This window comes from Notolepis coatsorum (assembly GCF_963971535.1).
Source record: "Notolepis coatsorum genome assembly, chromosome: 1".
NCBI lineage: Eukaryota > Metazoa > Chordata > Actinopteri > Aulopiformes > Paralepididae > Notolepis > Notolepis coatsorum.
The window spans coordinates 33295078-33313990 of record NC_140165.1 but is presented as its reverse complement, the minus strand read 5'-3'; the positions used below and the strand labels follow the sequence as shown (position 1 = coordinate 33313990).

The following is an 18913-nucleotide window of genomic DNA, read 5'->3' as shown; positions in this document are numbered from 1 at the left end:
AGCTACTTGTTGGTGTTGTTGAGGAAGTGGGAGCTGTGGAATCAGCTTGTCAGCTTTTAAACCCTCTGGCTCTGGGTCCTCTAATTCAAGAAATGTAGAAGGAAGGAAGTCATTCAACTTTATTTATGTAGCACTTTTCAAGACAGCAGTTCCAAAGTGCTTCATAATACAAATGCATAATAATACACAGCCAATAAAAAAATTTAAATAAAATGTATCTATAAAAGGGAAAACCTGTATCAGAATTCAGATTTGTATAAAACCCAATAACATTTCTAGCAGATAGTTTTATATTCCCTGCTAAATGCCAGAGGTATGGACTAATACTCTTCGATACTTGGTCTGGCCCAATGGCCGAGATTTCTTCCGAATTTCTTAGAGGTCCTCCTCAGAGGAGTGCCCCGTTGCCCTCGGAAGTGTGGGACGTCGACCTGCTGTACTTGGATCCAGACATTCTCTCCGGTCTCCGTGTTCTCTGAACGAGCAGCTGTAGGTTGCTCCTGAACTTCGCCCCGACAAAGGCGTACAACACGGGGTTGATGCAGCTGTGCACCAGGGCGAGGCAGTGGGTGACATGCAGGGCCTTGTCCACCGATTTCCTCATGTCACAGTTGTACGGCACCAGATCAGCTCTCAAGAGCGTGTCCGTGATCACCGCCAAGTGGTACGGCGTCCAGCACAGCAGGAACGCAATCACCACGGCGATGATCACCCGCATGGCCCGGTGCTTCTGGAAGCCACGCGTACGCAGCAGCCGCGCGATAGTGATTCCGTAGCAGGTCACCATGATGGCCAGGGGGACCAGGAAGCCCAGGATGTGGCGGAGTCCCCGCGTCGCAAGTCTCCATGACGTGGCACTGCCCGGGTCGAAGTGTTCGGAGCAAACCGTCACCGCCGAGTCCTCCGGTACGAAAGCCTTGTTGAACACAGCGGGTAGCGCCAGGGCCACGCCGAGTCCCCAGACCGACACGCAGACGGCCCAGCTGCACCTCCGGTGGCGATCCTTGCGAGATTCAGCGGCGCACACGATCACTAGGTAGCGATCGATGCTGATACAGACCAGGAAGAGGATGCTGGTGTAGAAATTAGTCTCAATGACGAGGCTGACGGACTTGCACATGAAGTCTCCGAAGATCCAGCCAAAGATGGCTTCCGCAGCCCAGAATGGGAGCGTCAGGGCCAGCAGGCCGTCAGCCACCGTCAGGTGAAACAAATACACATCTGATGGAGACAAGGCCTGCCGGTTGGTGCCTATCACTAACCCCACCAGCAGGTTCCCAGGTATTGCCAACAGGAAGATGGCCACATGGACGACACACAGGGTCACGGCCTCCTTGTAGCTGAGCGGTCTGGGCTCACAGAGTAAAGTGTCCGGGTCCACGACATATGGCGTGGTGTCGTTGTAACTGGTGTCGTTGACTGGGTCGTAGAAATAATCTCCAAAGAGAACGGTGAAAGACATGGCTGAGCAGGGGAAAGAGGTGAACGTTAATATACTGTATATTGTAAAAACCTTGAAACAGAATCCAACAATAGTAGCTTTTTCTTTCAGCTTACGCTGTACAAGACGAGTTAGATATTGGATTCAGTTGTGCGCTTTTGTCAAATCCACATTCTCTTTCGTTCTGTTTTATGTTTTTCATCAAACAAATTCTATTTGGATATTAACAAATGAGGTGCTTACCTTCTAATGTTTGCTTGCCTCAGCGGAGAGAGTTGACACCTGGTTGAGTCCGCATCTAAAAGGCATATCTTCAAGTTGGGTTGGTATTTTTTCTTTCATGGAGAGATGCCACAATTTCCTGCTCCCCTCCGTGATATGTTACGCAGCACACGTATGCGTCACCAATGTCCCCTTTTAGATTTGTCACCACAAAACTCTCGCAATTGACAGTAAGATGCCTCAATAAGAATGATTGCAAGAGTGAACCATAGCATCCATATATATATCAAGAAGTGTGACTTGCAGGATAAGTCTGATGGGGTTTTGGAAGTGTGGTCCCCCTATTTGTCTACCTGATAACTTAAGACAAATTTACATTTACATTTTTAATACCCATGTTCCTGTACTTCATATGTGACTTGCTCTATAATTTTCTGTCACATTGACCCCAGAACACATTTTGAGGTCCATACACTGTGATACGCTGATTCCTAGCTTTCTAATGATATCAATATTGTCTTTGTACTTCAAATATATTTTTTTTAATATTCAAATATTAAGCGAGATACTGCACATTATGTACTGTCACCGAACCATGTATTTTGTGCGTAAACGTGAGCATTCTATTTTTGATGGCTGGTATCGTTGTCAACACTGTCTGAATGGGAGTCAGATTGTGGGCTGATCAGTCGAATCCATTGTTACCCCTCCCATAATATTGGTGTTCAACAGTCTTACTATTTATTGTCCATTGATCGTATTGATTAGGCTAACTAAAATAGAGGAAGAGGATTGCATTTGTTTCACGGATCAACTGTGAGGGAAAGTCACAGAAGAAAGTTGGTGTGTGTGTGCGAGTGTGTTTACCACAGTCAACATTATTGTGCGAACAAGAAAAAGATGAACATGTTTAGTCTATTTCAATGACCCTGCTGTGTTACTCAGTCTATTGTAATGACCTGCTGTGTTACTCAGTCTATTGTAATGACCTGCTGTGTTACTCAGTCTATTGTAATGACCCTGCTGTGTTACTCAGTCTATTGTAATGACCCTGCTGTGTTACTCAGTCTATTGTAATGACCTGCTGTGTTACTCAGTCTATTGTAATGACCCTGCTGTGTTACTCAGTCTATTGTAATGACCCTGCTGTGTTACTCAGTCTATTGTAATGACCCTGCTGTGTTACTCAGTCTATTGTAATGACCTGCTGTGTTACTCAGTCTATTGTAATGACCCTGCTGTGTTACTCAGTCTATTGTAATGACCTGCTGTGTTACTCAGTCTATTGTAATGACCTGCTGTGTTACTCAGTCTATTGTAATGACCCTGCTGTGTTACTCAGTCTATTGTAATGACCCTGCTGTGTTACTCAGTCTATTGTAATGACCTGCTGTGTTACTCAGTCTATTGTAATGACCCTGCTGTGTTACAAACGTGTCATTCGCCTGTGGCTTTGTTTCAGGGACACCTGTAGTAGAGGAGAGGGGAGGAGGGGAGAAACAGCCCAATGTTGTTAAATTGTTCCGTTCTCCGCTTGTCATCGTGCATTTACAAGTGTCAACGTTTTATTCATCATCTGAATTTGGTGATGATAAGATCTAAATATTCTTTGTTTATTTTAAATCAGATGAAAACCCACCCCTGCCTTGTATAACGCTAAACCTTTCAGTGCTAATCTCAGCAAGACAGAGCGGGAGAGAGGGAGAGTTCTGAGTACCAAAAATCAACATGGTTGTTGTTATCTCGTCTGTTTGAATGTTAATTGTGGAAAAAAGACTAACAAAAATAAATAATAAAAACATAAATGTATGGGGCAGATCAGCCACATCATGCACAATATATTTATTCCCATCAAGACATGGGGTTGTCTGCATCACATTGTCACATTGTATAATGTCTCAGATGATGAAAGTCATTGTGTAAGTCTGGATATGGGGAAATGTGCTTTAGCAAACATGAAGTTCCTCCAATGGTGAGAACTGAAAAACACAGTGGTGTAATTCCTTCATTACTAAACATATGTATGAATACATTATGTCTTAGGAGAGGAGTGTGAATACTTATTTATAAATTTTTTTGTTTGTTTGTTTTTATATAATAATAATAATAATAATAATAATAATAATAATAATAATAATAATAATAATAATAATAATAACTTTGTTTGTATAGCACCTTTCATACAGAGGTTGCAGTTCAAAGTATATCCAAACAGAGTTTATTTTGTGATGAAGTTATCAGTTCTGAATCACTATTGTCAGATAATCCCAGGAGTGCTCTCATAGTCTCACAGTCTAGTTACCAGCTCGAGTGTTTACATCTCGACGACACCAGTTGCAGTCTTAACATTTACAATATAAATTCAGAATAAATGTACAAGTGGTACACCCCTCTCAGCTGAAATACTATGCAAGTCAATGGTAAATGGACTGCATTTATGTCGCTTTTATTCAAAGCGCTTTACATCTTAAGCCTTACATTCTCTCACACATTCACACGCAAAGGGCGGAGGCGACCATGCAAGTTGCCAACCTGCTCATCAGGAGCAGCTTGGGGTTAAGTGTCATGCTCAACCTCCTTTTTGAGTCATTATTGCATAGTTAGAGGTGAACTATGCAGGCTAGTTTGTGGAGATATACATTCTAAAATCAGAGTAAAGTAAAGATTTATATTGTATATTTTCATAGCTGAAGAATATACAAACAAACAACTAAAATTGTTGTTGTTGTTGTTGTTGTTGTTGTTGTTGTTGTTGTTGTTGTTGTTGTTGTTGTCTTCAATGGAAGGACCTGTCTATAGGCTTATGATTTCCTTAACCACTCAATACACACAAGCCATGCAAATCATCATGAAAACGATAAGACACTGTTTAAAGACAATGTTAATAACCACTCAATACACACAAGCCATGAAAATCACCATGAAAACGATAAGACACTGTTTAAAAACAATGTTAATAACCACTCAATACACACAAGCCATGCAAATCACCATGAAAACGATAAGACACTGTTTAAAGACAATTAACCACTCAATACACACAAGCCATGCAAAGCATCATGAAAACGATAAGACACATGTGTAAACATGTTTTCCACAACATTAGTGTTAATACAATTTTGATAACCACACATGTTAATATTGATCAAATGTTAAATAGCCATACTCAAGTCACACAATGCCATGCAATAGCCATTTTAACCATTTTAGTCAACTAACTTTCTTTACATGCTCTTTCTTTTCTAGATAGTATGACAAACATCCACCAGCATACTAATAATAATGATAATAATAATAATTGTATAGCTTAATGACAGGGGCCCCAGCATACATGCCATAACTAAGGAAGGCGACAGTGAAACAATTCGTTCTGTAGCGATGTTACAGTAATAATATGTTTAAACTATTTGGGTTTAGTTTGGCAGGCCTCAATCTAGGGTTTGACGCCTACATTGTCAACGTTCCATGTGATTTCAAATGTGCTTTAAAAAAAATTATAATTATGCAATGGAGTGCATTTGCAAGGAACACAAGACCAAGAAAATACAGCATGTGTCCAAAACACACAAATGCAACAAGACATTTAGTGACTCTACCTAATGGCATCAATCTATGTGTCACCAGTCTCTTGTCTCTCTACCTTAAAGCTTGTTTTTTGTGAGATAACTCTACAGGTATCTTTAATAACCATATAGCGGTGGAAGAAGTACTCAGTTAATTTACTTAAGTAAAAGTAGAAATACTCTAAAATAGTACTCTGTAAAAGTAAAAGTCATCCATTCAAAATTCTACTTAAGTAAAAGTAGAGAAGTATTTGATATTAAAGTGTTTGGGAGCATTCCTCCTCTACCATTGACGTCTAAAGGTTGTGTTAAAGTGGTATGTGGTCCAGTTATGCTGCTTTGATTATATACTCTTGAAGTCAGCAGGCTTCAAATGTGAAAGTACGTATAATCTTCATAAATCTTTGTCATGTTTTCTATGCAAAATATTTTTCTTCAAAGTAACTGAAGGGTTCAGATAAAGTACCAAAAAATGAAATGCAGTGGAGGTACAGGTCGCCTAAAATGAAAATACACAAAGAGCAAAAATGGTCTCAACCTTTTAAAATGGTATGACAACCATTCGTCAGCATACACAAACATAATATTATACAGTAGTCTACTATCAACGGCCTAATGACAGGGGACCCAGCAGACACGCCATGGGGAAGATGACGGTGAAACCATCCCCTTCCTCTGTAGCCTCAGGTCTGTGTTACAGTAATAAAGTCACAACTATGGCTACTTGGGTCTTGCTTGGCAGGCACAGCAGCACCCTGTGCCCTCGTAAATAACAAAGGTAGAATAGTCAATAGTCAGCATGATGATGTGATGCCTCATTGCATTGTTGTGTGGGTGTAAGTATAGGGAGATGCACTCGGGTTAGCACCACTGAGTGATTGATTGGGGCGCGGGGTCCACCTCCCTCCATCTTGGGACGAGACGGTCTCCAAACGAGAAAGGCTGGCATCCCCCAGGTATCTGGCTTCCCTTGCGCCATCTGTGGACGGGTGTGCGGCTCAAGGATCGGACTCAACGCCCACGAGAAGTGGCACCAGCGGCAGTGTCGCTAACTCCCCTCCCCACCCCCCCCTCTCCCCATCCCTGGAGCAAGCGTCATCATCGAACACGATGGACAGCTAAGAGAGTGTGTGTGTGTGTGTGCGTGTGTGCGTGCGTGCGTGCGTGCGTGCACTGGCATCCACAGTATTTTCCAGTGAATGGGGCAAAGACCTAAGCAAAGCCTTCGACACCATCAGCCGTGAGCTGCTCTGGAAACACCTCAACAAACTTGGGGTACCACCCAAGTTTCTCTCCATCCTTCAGCAGCTGCATGACGGGATGCAAGCCAGAGTCCAGACGGGTGAACTCCAGTCAGAATTATTTAAGGTTAATGTTGGGGTGAAGCAGGGCTGTGTCTTGGCTCCGATGCTCTTTAATCTCCTCCTCTCTGCCGTCACCTGTCTCTTCCGCCGAGCCTTGGGACATGAAGACGGTGTCCATGTGGAATACCGCCTTGATGGTAGTCTCTTCAACATCCGCCGGCTCCAGGCACACACAAAGACAAAATCCTGCCATGTCTGTGAGCTACAGTACGCTGAGAGTCTATGCAACATGCTCTCGACATCATATACAGTCTGTACCAATCCTTCGGTCTCCAGGTCAACATCCAAAAAACGGAAGTCATGTCCCAACTCACTTCCCGAACCTCTACACTTCCCAGCTTTCACATAAACGGTGTTCCACTTAAAACAGTGGATCATTTCACCTACCTCGGCTCCACTCTGTCCTCATGCTGCTCCCTTGACGCGGAGATACACACACGTATCAATAAAGCCGCATCATCCTTTGGACGCCTACACAGCAGGGTTTTTGAAACCCGAAACCTGAAGGTCAGCACTAAGGTTGCCGTTTACAACGAACGCAGTATGTCTCTCCACTCTGCTCTATGGAGCAGAATCCTGGACCCCATACCGCCGGCACATCACCAACCTGGAGGCCTTCCACATCCGTTGCCTACAAAGGATCCTCGGCCTGACCTGGGAAGATCGAGTCCCCCACACAGGCATCCTCAACAACACCAACTCAATCTGTGACCAAGAAACATCTTCGCTGGATAGGGAACACCATACGTATGCCTGACCACCGCATGCCCCGCCAAGTCCTCTATGGTCAACTGAGAGGAGCAAAGCGGGTTGCTGGAGGCCAAAAGAGACGCTTCAAGGACTATACCAGGGATCTCCTAAAGTGTGCAAACATCAACAACACGCAGCTTGAAACTCTGGCACTCGACAGATCAGCCTGGCAAGTCACTTGTGCCACTGCAATACACCAAACCAACCAAGACCCTAGATCTGAGAGGCGCACACAATGACGCCAGTGGGCGGCTGGCATCCCCCAGGTATCTGGCTTCCCTTGCGCCATCTGCGGACGGGTGTGCGGCTCAAGGATCGGACTCAACGCCCACGAGAAGTGGCACCAGCGTCGTTGAACCCCCCCCCCATCCCTGGAGCAAGCATCATCATCGAACACGATGGACAGCTAAGAGAGTGTGTTTGTGTGTGCATGTGTGTAATGTGTGCACTGGCATCCACAGTCTTTTCCAGTGGCTGGGGCAAAGAATATGAGGACTAATATATGAGGACTTCCATACTGCATAGGGATTTGATTTGATTTGATTTTATTACGGATCCCCATTAGCTGGTGCCATGGCAACCAGCTAATCTTCCTGGGGTCCACACAAAAAACATACAAAAACAATTATTGCAAAACAGAATTATTAGGGAGGGAGGGAGAGAGGGCGGGAGGGGGGGGGGGGCTGGACATGGTCATTGCTCAGGACATCAGGCTCTGCACCCTATGAGACCCCTTATAAAATACAATACAAAGGATTCTGGTGCAAGAGTCCCTCCTGCACCACGTCTGGGTTAAATTAGTACATTGAAGTGTCTTCTTACCCCATCAGGCAGGAAATAGACACCAGAAATATCTAGAGCCAAATGTTATTTTGCTTCCCCAATCTGATAATGGCACGCAGGGTCACACAGAGAGCAGGGGTGGTTACACCATGCCATTCTGTGTGTGTGTGTGTGTGTGTGTGTGTGTGTGTGTGTGTGTGTGTGTGTGTGTGTGTGTGTGTGTGTGTGTGTGTGTGTGTGTGTGTGTGTGTGTGTGTGTGTGTGTGTGTGTGTGTGTGTGTGTGTGTGTGTGTGTGTGTGTGTGTGTGTGTGTGTGTGTGTGTGTGTGTGTGTGTGTGTGTGTGTGTGTGCGCGCGCGCGTGTGTGTGTGTATGCGCGAGCGTGTGTGTGTGTGTGTGTGTGTGTACATGTGTGCGTGTGTGTGTGTGTGTGTATGCGCAAGCGTGTGTGTGTGTGTGTGTGTACATGTGTGCGTGTGTGTGTGTGTGTATGCGCGAGCGAGGGTGTGTGTGTGTGTGTGTGTGTGTGTGTGTGTGTGTGTGTGTGTGTGTGTGTGTGTGTGTGTTGTGTGGCATAGGGCTGGATGCACCATACCCATTCTTCCATTTCCTAAGCACAATAGAACTAGTTTTCTCTGAATCTCACAGGCAATGGAGACATTCATGGTACCCAAAAAAATATATATAGAAGGTAGACAGCGGGGCGATCAAATCATCAGACTAGGCTCTCTCTCTCTCTCTCTCTCTCTCTCTCTCTCTCTCTCTCTCTCTCTCTCTCTCTCTCTCTCTCTCTCTCTCTCTCTCTCTCTCTCTATCTCTCGATGTTGTTTCCGTGGAACCTGAATCCACAGATCAGGTTATCAGAAATAGAATGCAGAAGATGAGTTGAACACATGAACACACACATACACACACGCAACACAACCTTCTGCACTCGCACACACACAGACGCACCACAGGTCACTTTAAACACACAAGAAAAGGACACTTTAAAGGAAGGAAAGGACACTTTAAGAAAATAACTTATTGTGATTGTTGTATATAGTTAGTAACAGCAAGTATAACATAGGGACATAGAAGAAAAACTGCACATTGTGTTATGTACATAGGATCCAGTGCCTTTAAGTGATTTATTAACATGTCTATTTACCATGTCTATTCTAGTTATCTTTTTTATTGTTATTACTATTACTATTGTTTTTATTGCACAATCGAAGCGGGCATGGCCAACCGCATTTCACTGTATGCCCTGGTATGTATGTGATGAATAAAACTCTTGAATCTTGAATCTTGAGTTGTAGCAACCTTTTCCGGGCAAGTATCACCTTGTTAACGACACTCAAACGGAATTAGTGTTGCTGGAGCTTTTCATCTGATCCACAGTTCGCCTCTGGCATCTGGGAAGTGAGCTTCTTCTTGAGTCCTCTTGGAATGGAGGCTTCAATAATGTTTTTTTGTTTACCATCATCATCTCCACTTACAATGGCGCAGGGTATCCATCAAAAAGAGGCAACCTTTTTATTGACAGTATTTATTTGAAGGGCACCAACCTTTTCCATTTGCAGGTTTTAGGTGCGGGAGGGTCCCTTTTTGTTGCTTGAGCGTTTGCCCTTCCAAACGCCTGTTTTGTCCAAATCAAGAATAGAAGGTTACACGTTTGAGCCCAACCCTGCTGAAGCATCCGCGAAGTAGTCCAAGGGCAGCATATTAGCTGACCCTGTAAATTACACAACTCCGTACTTGCCTGAAACCTGGCAGACACATCCTTTAGCTTGCAATTACCTTGTCACATCAGAGACGGGCTAAACTCAAGAATATGCAACGTTGTTGTTGTTGTCAAGTCAAGGGTATGTGTGACATTGTGGTATGTCCATCAGATACCACTGTCTAGCTATGTTTTTGTTTTTTTTAATTACATGCTGGATTGTTTTTGCCTCTTCAGATCCCACAGAAGAGATAACATGTCGTCTTGTTTTGCTGCCAAGCATAATGTTATGCCCAAACGGCAACATGTTGGGTTTGGGAAGCTGTGAATACATCTGACCGTTATCACATTGAATGCGTCAACTGTGCTTGGAATTGATTTGAGTGTGTGAGTGTTTGTGCATTTTTCAGTAGATCACACATTACAGTTATTTACGAGAAGAGTTCCAATGTGCATTCTTTTTACACCTCAAAGTGCTTAGTCATGAAATTGGACAAATCCCGTTTAGCATGCAAAATAAAACAAAGTAAGTAGTAGGCTACATCAATACAAGAGATGATCAGAACATTCGTCTTTGTCAAATTGTGCTGTCAAATAAATGATCACCCAACTGAAATGCTATTCAGATGGTCCAAATGATGAACAAAAGGTTTGACCCCTACACTCTGTGAACAGTAAGCATTCCACAATATGCACGTTATTTAATATAGCCTAATTACAAATACCAATGGCGAGTCCTAGTTTTGGATCTGCACGTCGTACAGGGTAACCGGGCTGCAACAGAGTCCATTGTGATGTAAGGAAGACACGAGACCTGGACGATGAGTGTGCAAAGCGCAAAAGAAACCATGCAAAAGGAGGAGACACACACTCAGTGACCACACCCTGTGGTCTCAGTCTCCTATGTGTTTTTCCGCAAAGCTTGGATGTTCACGCAAGACACCAAATAACTAAACATCAGGCTACATATCTGTATATTACTGACTGATTAGGAATCATGGAAATATTTTAAATACAGTATAGCCTTCACTGGCTGCAGGTGCTCAGAGACTGGCTTTCGTGGAGTGGTGATGGAGTCATGGAGAGTCAATCACTGTTGCTGCATTAAGTAGATACATAGATAGATAGAGATCTTTATTGATAAGGAACATATATACATATAGAGCCCCACCATTATCAAATGGATAAAAAACGCAAGAAAGCTTACAGCTTATTTCCATTGCAGTCCTTCAGAGTAATAGGCACTGGTGAGTGTAGGTGTATGAGAGTATGAGTGCATGATACAACATGCACTTGTCAGAGCCTGTGGGTAAAGCGAGGGTGTGCCCACCATGCAGGGGGGGGGGGGGGATACAGTCAAATAAATTAAATAAAAGACCATTAATACAATAAGAAATATACCCCTCAAAACCTATTAAAATACCTTAAGATGAAATAAAATCAACTAAGATAAATAGAATATAATTAAACCCAGGTTCTGCTTCTCCTGATCCAGCTCTTGACTTTGACTTTAAAAGAGGAATAGGGGCTAATTAACTTAAGGTCTGCTGGTAGCCTATTCCAATCTAATGCCGCAGAGTACTGGAATGAATTCTGACCAATGCATCTTTTGCATTTTACTGGGACCAGATCTGTAGGGCTCCCTCTAGTGCTGTGAACCATGTACGTCACTGACCTTAAAGAGATGAGTAAAGAGATAGTAAAGAGATGGGACCGCGACGACCGATAGCGTTGAAGGTTGAACTAATATGAGGTTAGGTTTTTGCGAGTCTGTTTGGCTTTTATGTGTCGAGAGTTTCCTTCCCTGAAACACTGCTGTGAATAAAGACAACGTGTAAAACATTTAATTATTTGACAAAGCCACTGCACGTAGTAAATAATCTTTGCTGTCACCACCCTGGCTTTCCCCAAACTCCTACTTGCCTTGTATAGCTATGCATAGGCGTAGATTTGGGGGGGGGGGGGGGGGGGTTGCAGGGGACATGTTACCCTCAATATTGAGAAGAGGTCAATTTGTCCCCCTCAAAAGATATAGCTAATATGAAAGACAAACCCCTCCCCAACAATTTCAGACACGAGACACCCCTACAGGACCATACCATTTCAGACACCCCTACAGGACCATACCATTTCAACCTTGCAGACGTGTTTCTCATAAAAGTACACTCCAGGGGGAGGACCACCAGACCCCCCACTTAAAGTGTCCCCCCAAATGTTGAAACCAAACCTACGCCCCAGAGTCAGTGATGGGGACTCTGAAATGACTTCCCACTGAAAGAAGTTGAAGTGCAGCAAAGCTACCCTCAGGAGAAATATAGTTTTGTTAACTAATGTTACTTAGAGAAAGTAGTACTTAAAAAAAAAAAAAAAAATCTGCAATGTCAAATTCTAACATATAACACTAAATGAGGCGACATCACTGCAAAACATACCACTCAAGTGAATACTCACTTGAATATTGATGACAGTCATATCAAATAATCCTATCTGGGTTCACCATAGAAAATGGTGCAAGTGGGCGGCTACGTGGCGTAGTGGGCAAGGCGCTCGCCACGAAATCTGGAGACGCTGGGCTTGCCTGTTCGAGCCCAGCGCTCCACATTTGCTTTCAGTTTAGCTGGTCGTCCGTACTAATACACATTGGCCGTATTAGGGGGTGGGAAACTGATGGGTGGGGATCGGGCGTTGTGGACAGCGACTCCTACAGGTCGGTTGGTGCGCCTGCGCAGTAGAATCAGGAAGTGTCGGGGGCAGCGTGAGCCTCCCACGCGTTACTCCTCGCCACTGAGAGATCGAGCTGCGCAGGTGAAAAGATGCGACTGCTGTTACCTCAAGTACCGGAGGGGACTTGTGCTATGTATGACTTAGTCCACATTGCAGCCGGCTTGTGGGAGGCAAGAAACAGCGTTCGTGACAGGGGAGGGTTGAATTGGATGATACGAAATTGGGATGGGAGAAAATATAGAAAATGGGAGAAAAAGTGGATAAAAAAAAAGAAAATGGTGCAAGTATAAAACTGGATTGTGTAACATCTGCCTTGCTCAATTAGAACAGTCAACAAAAACATAATACATTTTGTTTATCTCGATCTGGCACCAAAAACAAAAACCACTTACCAACATTACCATAAACCATAAACTACTATAAACAATGAGCCTGTCCGCTTAGTTGTCAGAGCAGAATCTCTTGTAGGGAGAGGAATGGAGGGGTTGGTCAAAGGAGTTGCACTCAAGAGAGGAGAGGAAGTGGTAAAAAAATAAATAAAATACTTTTATAGTAGCCTCCAGCCATAGTTGTATAGTTCCAGTAGTTAACTCTGCTTCAAACTGTAATGTAAAATAATAATAATAATAATAATAATAATAATAATAATAATAATAATAATACAAATATATATATAATAATAATAATAATTCTAAAATCACTGCTAATTTGGATTTAGTTGAACTGCTTGCAATGTAGCTGTAAGCTACTAGTTTAATTAGTAAAACTCAACCAACACAATAACCACCAGGCTGAAGAATAGCTTCTTCCCCGATGCTGAGTTGAGTTGAAATGTTGAGTATGTCATAAATGTCAATATGAATTGAAAATGGGGGACCCTGATGTAAACGAGACAAACGTCTTTCTCTGGTCTGCATCCCCTTAACAATTGTGTGTATTGAGCCGTACTGTATTGTACCCATTCTGCAATCTGTTAAATAAAGTTTTCATTCATTCATTCATTCATTCATTCATTCATTCATTCATTCATTCATTCATTCATTCATTCATTCATTCATTCATTCATTCATTCATTCATTCATGCATGCATGCATGCTGTGAGACTATAACAGTTCATCGCAGCTCATCACTGCCATGCCTCTGCACACTGCACTGTATAGCACCTTATGGCACCTATATCTCTTTAAATATTTTAATCAGTGAATCTATTGGTCTTATTGAATTGGATCAGTTTTACTGAATTAGACTAGGTTTCTTATTTTGGATTAGTTTGCTATACTGAATCAATTCACTGTTTTCATTGATTGTATTTGATTGTATTTTATTGATTGTATTTTATTTATTTGTTTAGTGTATATCTAGCGTCAAACGGCTCTAACTGAGACCTGAGTGCTGTATCCCATGCTTCCATGTCAATGGAAAAATGACAATAAACGTAACTTGACTTTGAATAATAATACAATAATAGAACCCAGAACTTCATTCTGTCTGTCAGCCATTACGCTGCACACATTGTGGTAGTAAGCAAACATACTGCCACTGAAAATGATCAAATGTTGTTGGTAAAGAAATATCACTAAATTAAAGAATCTATGCATATATAGAACAAGTATGTCTGCTTAATTTACTGTATAGATTATTTTTGGCATGAAGTCCAAAAAACATTTATAATTCATTTACAAACAGCATCACTCTATAACTACCTTCGTGATAATTCTGAAGAAAGGGAAAAAATGGCAATTAGACGTTGTCACACATGAAATGATGGCTTGCAAAGAATCTTCCTCAGAAGCTGAGAGATCCCTGTCAAAGTGTGCTTAGGGCTGTGATTTACCTTTTGCAAATGGTCACATAATTATGACCTAAACAAGTGGTTCTCATGGAGGGGTAGTTTAACGTCAAACATTTCACTAACACATCTAGCCCTATAGACACTTTTGGTCTCCTCTGGTATGTACAAGAGTATGTACAAGGTGAACGTGTTTTACCTTCCAGGGTTATCTCTGTTGTAAGTGAACTATAGCAATGAAACTCTTCTCAGATTGTAGTGCCTGGGACGGGGAAAAAACATATTAAATGGGGGGAGGTGGTCTGTGGCCAGGTGCAAATCCATTTTAGGGGACAGGAAGACCTTTTGAGAACCACTGAGGGTTAAGCCTGTCAGGTTGAATCTTCTCTCTGATTGGTTGAATGGAGCGGAGCCCCTGATGCCGCCGCACCAAACATGCCATGCGGTTGTCATACAGTGGTGCATTTAAACAGGCGCTGTGATGTGTATTGTTGATTGTCAAGGCTGAGGTAATACACTGGGGGAATTTGGAGGTAAAATTGATTGGATTGCATGTCAAACAAGGGTCATAGTGGTTAACCTGCATAAGTTCTCACACACACACACACTCTCTCTCACACACACACACACACACACACACACACACACACACACACACACGCACGCACGCACGCACAAACGCACGCACACAACACACACACACACACACACACACACACACACACACACACACACACACACACACACACAGCCCTGTTTAGGCTCTCTTAAGTCACAGCAAATTAATTCATTAATTCAGTTGGGTGGATATAGCATGGTATACTAACATTGCCAGGTTTTAGGGTCTGAATGGGGCCACCCGTACTGAACTCTTACATTCTTACTCTCTCTATGCAAATATACCTGTCCCAGCATGCATTTAGATTCCTTTGGTATCCACCAGGAGCGTTCTGTAACACGAAGGCTTACCTTCAAAGCTCTCCATTTTTTTTATTACAATTGGATTGACGAGGAAGTCCTTGTTTAAAGCATTTCCCTAACTTAATTCTTCCACCGAAACGATCAATAATTAATGGCCTGAAGAATAATTATTATGGTTTTGAGTGGTCATCATAAGACCGTCAAATCGACCTCTATGCTCAATATGTTTCTAAACTTTTCTACACCTACTATGCCTTCACTGGCTATAAGATTCAAGTAGGTCTTACCCATTGCATCGACAATTACAATTGTTTCCCTCTACGACAATAAAGCTCTTTCCTATTAGGCATTCCTATAGCATACCTGAAGCACGTCTGTCATTTTAAGAGAAAAGAAGACAACTTTAACTGTCAGGTTTGTTTATGAGGGTCAGCTAAAAGTGGAATGCATGGGCTGTTGTTTTAATGGCCAGGTGTCCATGGACTGCATTCAGAGAGCTGAAAAACAGCTCTCCAGCTTAATGAAGGATTCTTTTTCACACATGAAATGATGGCTTGCAAAGAATCTTCCTCCTAAGCTGAGAGATCCCTGTCAAAGTGTGCTTAGGGCTGTGGTTTACCTTTGTAAATGGTCACATAATTATGATGTTTGGCCAGGTGTCCATGGACTGCATTCAGTTAGAGCTGAAAAACAGCTCTCCAGCTTAATAAAGGATTATTTTAGGAGAGTAACCAAGTCTAGATTAGATTCAATTCAATTAATTTGTCATTTCACCAAGTACAACGAAATTAAGTTGGCATCTAACCAGAGTGCAAAGTAGCAGTACAGTGCATTGCAGTAGACAGTGTACACAGGTGAAGTATATGACGAAGCTATGGATTAAATGTGCTAAGTGAATGTATGTACAATATTACAGTGGTACGAGTATGAATACACTACGGTAATAGGGCTGGGTGGACTTTGTGTCTTCACTGCATTTTTTTGTACACACTGGAGACAATCAGCGTGCTGAATCCTGGCCAGTGGAAATATGAGGCATAATGTATTTGTTTGTTTAAAGGATCAATAGGCAGCCGCCGATTTTTGGCAACATTCTAGGAATCGTATTATATCTCGATAATAATTGATAGTACGCTATACCCAAAAAAGAAGACTTTCGACACCAAAATGTAATTAAGCAGTTGTGTGCGTACACAAAGGCCTGCTGCTACTTAGGGGGGCGTAGCTTTTGAGGCATTCTGATGCATTCTAATTGCTCCTTCTCATATACATATTTCCAACATATTTTTTTCCTTTCCCTTTGGGTGGGAGGGAGGTTGGATTAGGTTTTATTTGTGTTATTTGCTTCTTCTTTTTTTATTTATTTTTTTAAACTTTTATTCTATAGAAAATAAGAGCTTCAATAGCTTTTGTTCCCATGTATCTCTTCTGCCATATGCTGCCTTTACAATCCTGTTGTGGAAGGCCGAGATTTTGCATGGACCAATGTAGTTTTCTTTTTTATTTAAACAAAAAACAAAACAAAACGAAAGTAACCAAGACTGCAACTAGGTTCAAGGTTCAAGGTTAAAGGTTCTTTATTGTCATTTTTGTGTACTTGCAATCTTGCATACATAAAAACTAAATTATGTTCCAGTCCAACACAGTGCAAACAACAATAGACAATCAAACAATATGCAAAGGTGGGGTCATATCAGATCAAACAATATGAAAAGGTGGGGTCATATCAGATCAGGCACTGTCCTTTGGTTTCAGTCCTACTTGACTGATCGGAGCTTCTCTGTCCATCTAGGGGAATTATCTTCATCCACAGCTCCTCTCACCCCAAGGTTAGATCCTGGGCCCTATACTCTTCCTGCTCTATATGTTGCCGTTGGGGTAAATTTTTATGAAGGATAATATTCATTTTCATTGTTTTGCAGACGATGTTCAGATCTATCTGCCCCTGAAATCTAATAACAAACAATCTACACAGCCACTGCTTGATTGTTTAAACTATGTAAAATCCTGGATGGTCACTAACTTTTTAAATCTCAATGGAAACAAGACAGAGATTATTATGTTTGTATAGCCGGTGTGATCTTACTGTGTTGTGTATTTCGATTCGACCCCTGTTAAGGGATCGCCCTGAGTGGGAGTTGAACCCCGGTCTCTCTGCACCGGGGCCGACATCACAAACCGCTGTGCCAAGAAAGGATATCCCTCCTAAGCGCTCAGTTTGTATGCCTCTGGGGAGTGAGTTTACTTGCAGTACCGCTTACCATCCACAGCCACTGAACTCTTGTACCATCGTGACTGTGGATATACTGCGGTACCTCCGTTACATTTGGGCGTGACCTATGACCCTTTTTTACAACGACCCTATGACAATCCATCTCCATCTGCAACTCCACCTTCACCCCTACCCCAGTCAACCAAGGTGTGCCTCAGGGCTCCGTTCTTGGTCCACTCCTCTTCACATGATCCCCCTTGGTCACATCATCCGGAAACACGGTCTCAATTTACACTCCTACGCTGATGACACTCAGCTCTACATCAGCAGCACCTCACCCTCCACTCCTCTCCCCCCACAGCACCTCGTCAACTGCCTCCTTGACATCAAGGAGGCAGGATGTCATCCAATTTCCTGAAGCTAAATAGCAAGAAGACAGAGTTCATGGTTGTGGCCAAGCAGTCACTGCATGCTCCGGAAGGTTGGAGATCTCATCCTAGAAGTGGATGGCTGGCTGCTCAATCCACCCTTCCCCAGAAGTCTGCAACCTGGGTGTCATACTGGACTCCGCCCTCTCCTTTCATTCCCATATAAAATCAATAACTAAATCAGCTTTTTTCCATCTCAGGAACATTTCCAGACTCCGGCCATCTCGCCCCGACTCTGTAGCAGAGACTCTTATTCACTCCTTCGTCACCTCCCGTCTGGACTATGCAAACTCCGTTCTTGTAGGGCTACCCAACAATGCCCTGAACAGGCTACAATATGTAGAAAATTCTGCTGCTAGGGTTCTCACTCCTGGCACCACATCACCCCCACCCTCATCCACCTCCACTGGCTACCAGTCAAGTCCTGCATCAATTTCAAGATCCTCCTCATCACCTACAAATCCCTTCACTCCCTTGCCCCCCGGTACCTAGCTGACCTCCTCCATCCCTACATCCTGCCCCAGGGGGGGGGGGGGGGGTACAATATATTGTTTGTATTGTATTCAGAGTTCTGAGGACTGGGGCGGGAATAAAATAGCACAGTCTGGCCTGTATGCTCTGACACCTCCTCCCAGATGGTAATAAATAGACAGTGCAAAGAAAAGAGGAGGTGAGAGGGGTTAGCTACTATATTGGTGGCCTTAGACCTATAGTGCCAGACCACATGCCACCTGAACTTTCTACACTCTCAAGGATGATGTGTTAAATAAAATTAAATAAATAAAATATGTGTTGTCCTTAGCACATACAAATGTGTGAAGAAACACAAGTTGTGTATAAATATGAACACATACTCAAAACCATTTTTGGTGTGTGTGTGTTTGTTTCATCCATTAACTCTCTCACTCATACATTCATACTATCTATCTTTTATCAGAATTCATATCAATTCATATGACACAACAGAGACTACATTTCTACAGGCAAGCCGCGACCACCCCTCCGGGGTCCT

At 42.8% G+C, this 18913-nt stretch overlaps 1 protein-coding gene across 1 annotated transcript; it reads right to left on the bottom strand.

Annotated features, from left to right (window-relative positions):
* Positions 1 to 306: 306 nt before the first annotated feature.
* cxcr1 (chemokine (C-X-C motif) receptor 1) lies at positions 307 to 1462 on the bottom strand (the record flags this gene model as incomplete). Its single annotated transcript, XM_084315552.1, has 1 exon — positions 307 to 1462. One exon carries the CDS (start codon positions 1460 to 1462, stop codon positions 389 to 391), a length of 1074 nt encoding a protein of 357 aa, XP_084171678.1. The 3' UTR covers positions 307 to 388.
* Positions 1463 to 18913: the final 17451 nt, after the last annotated feature.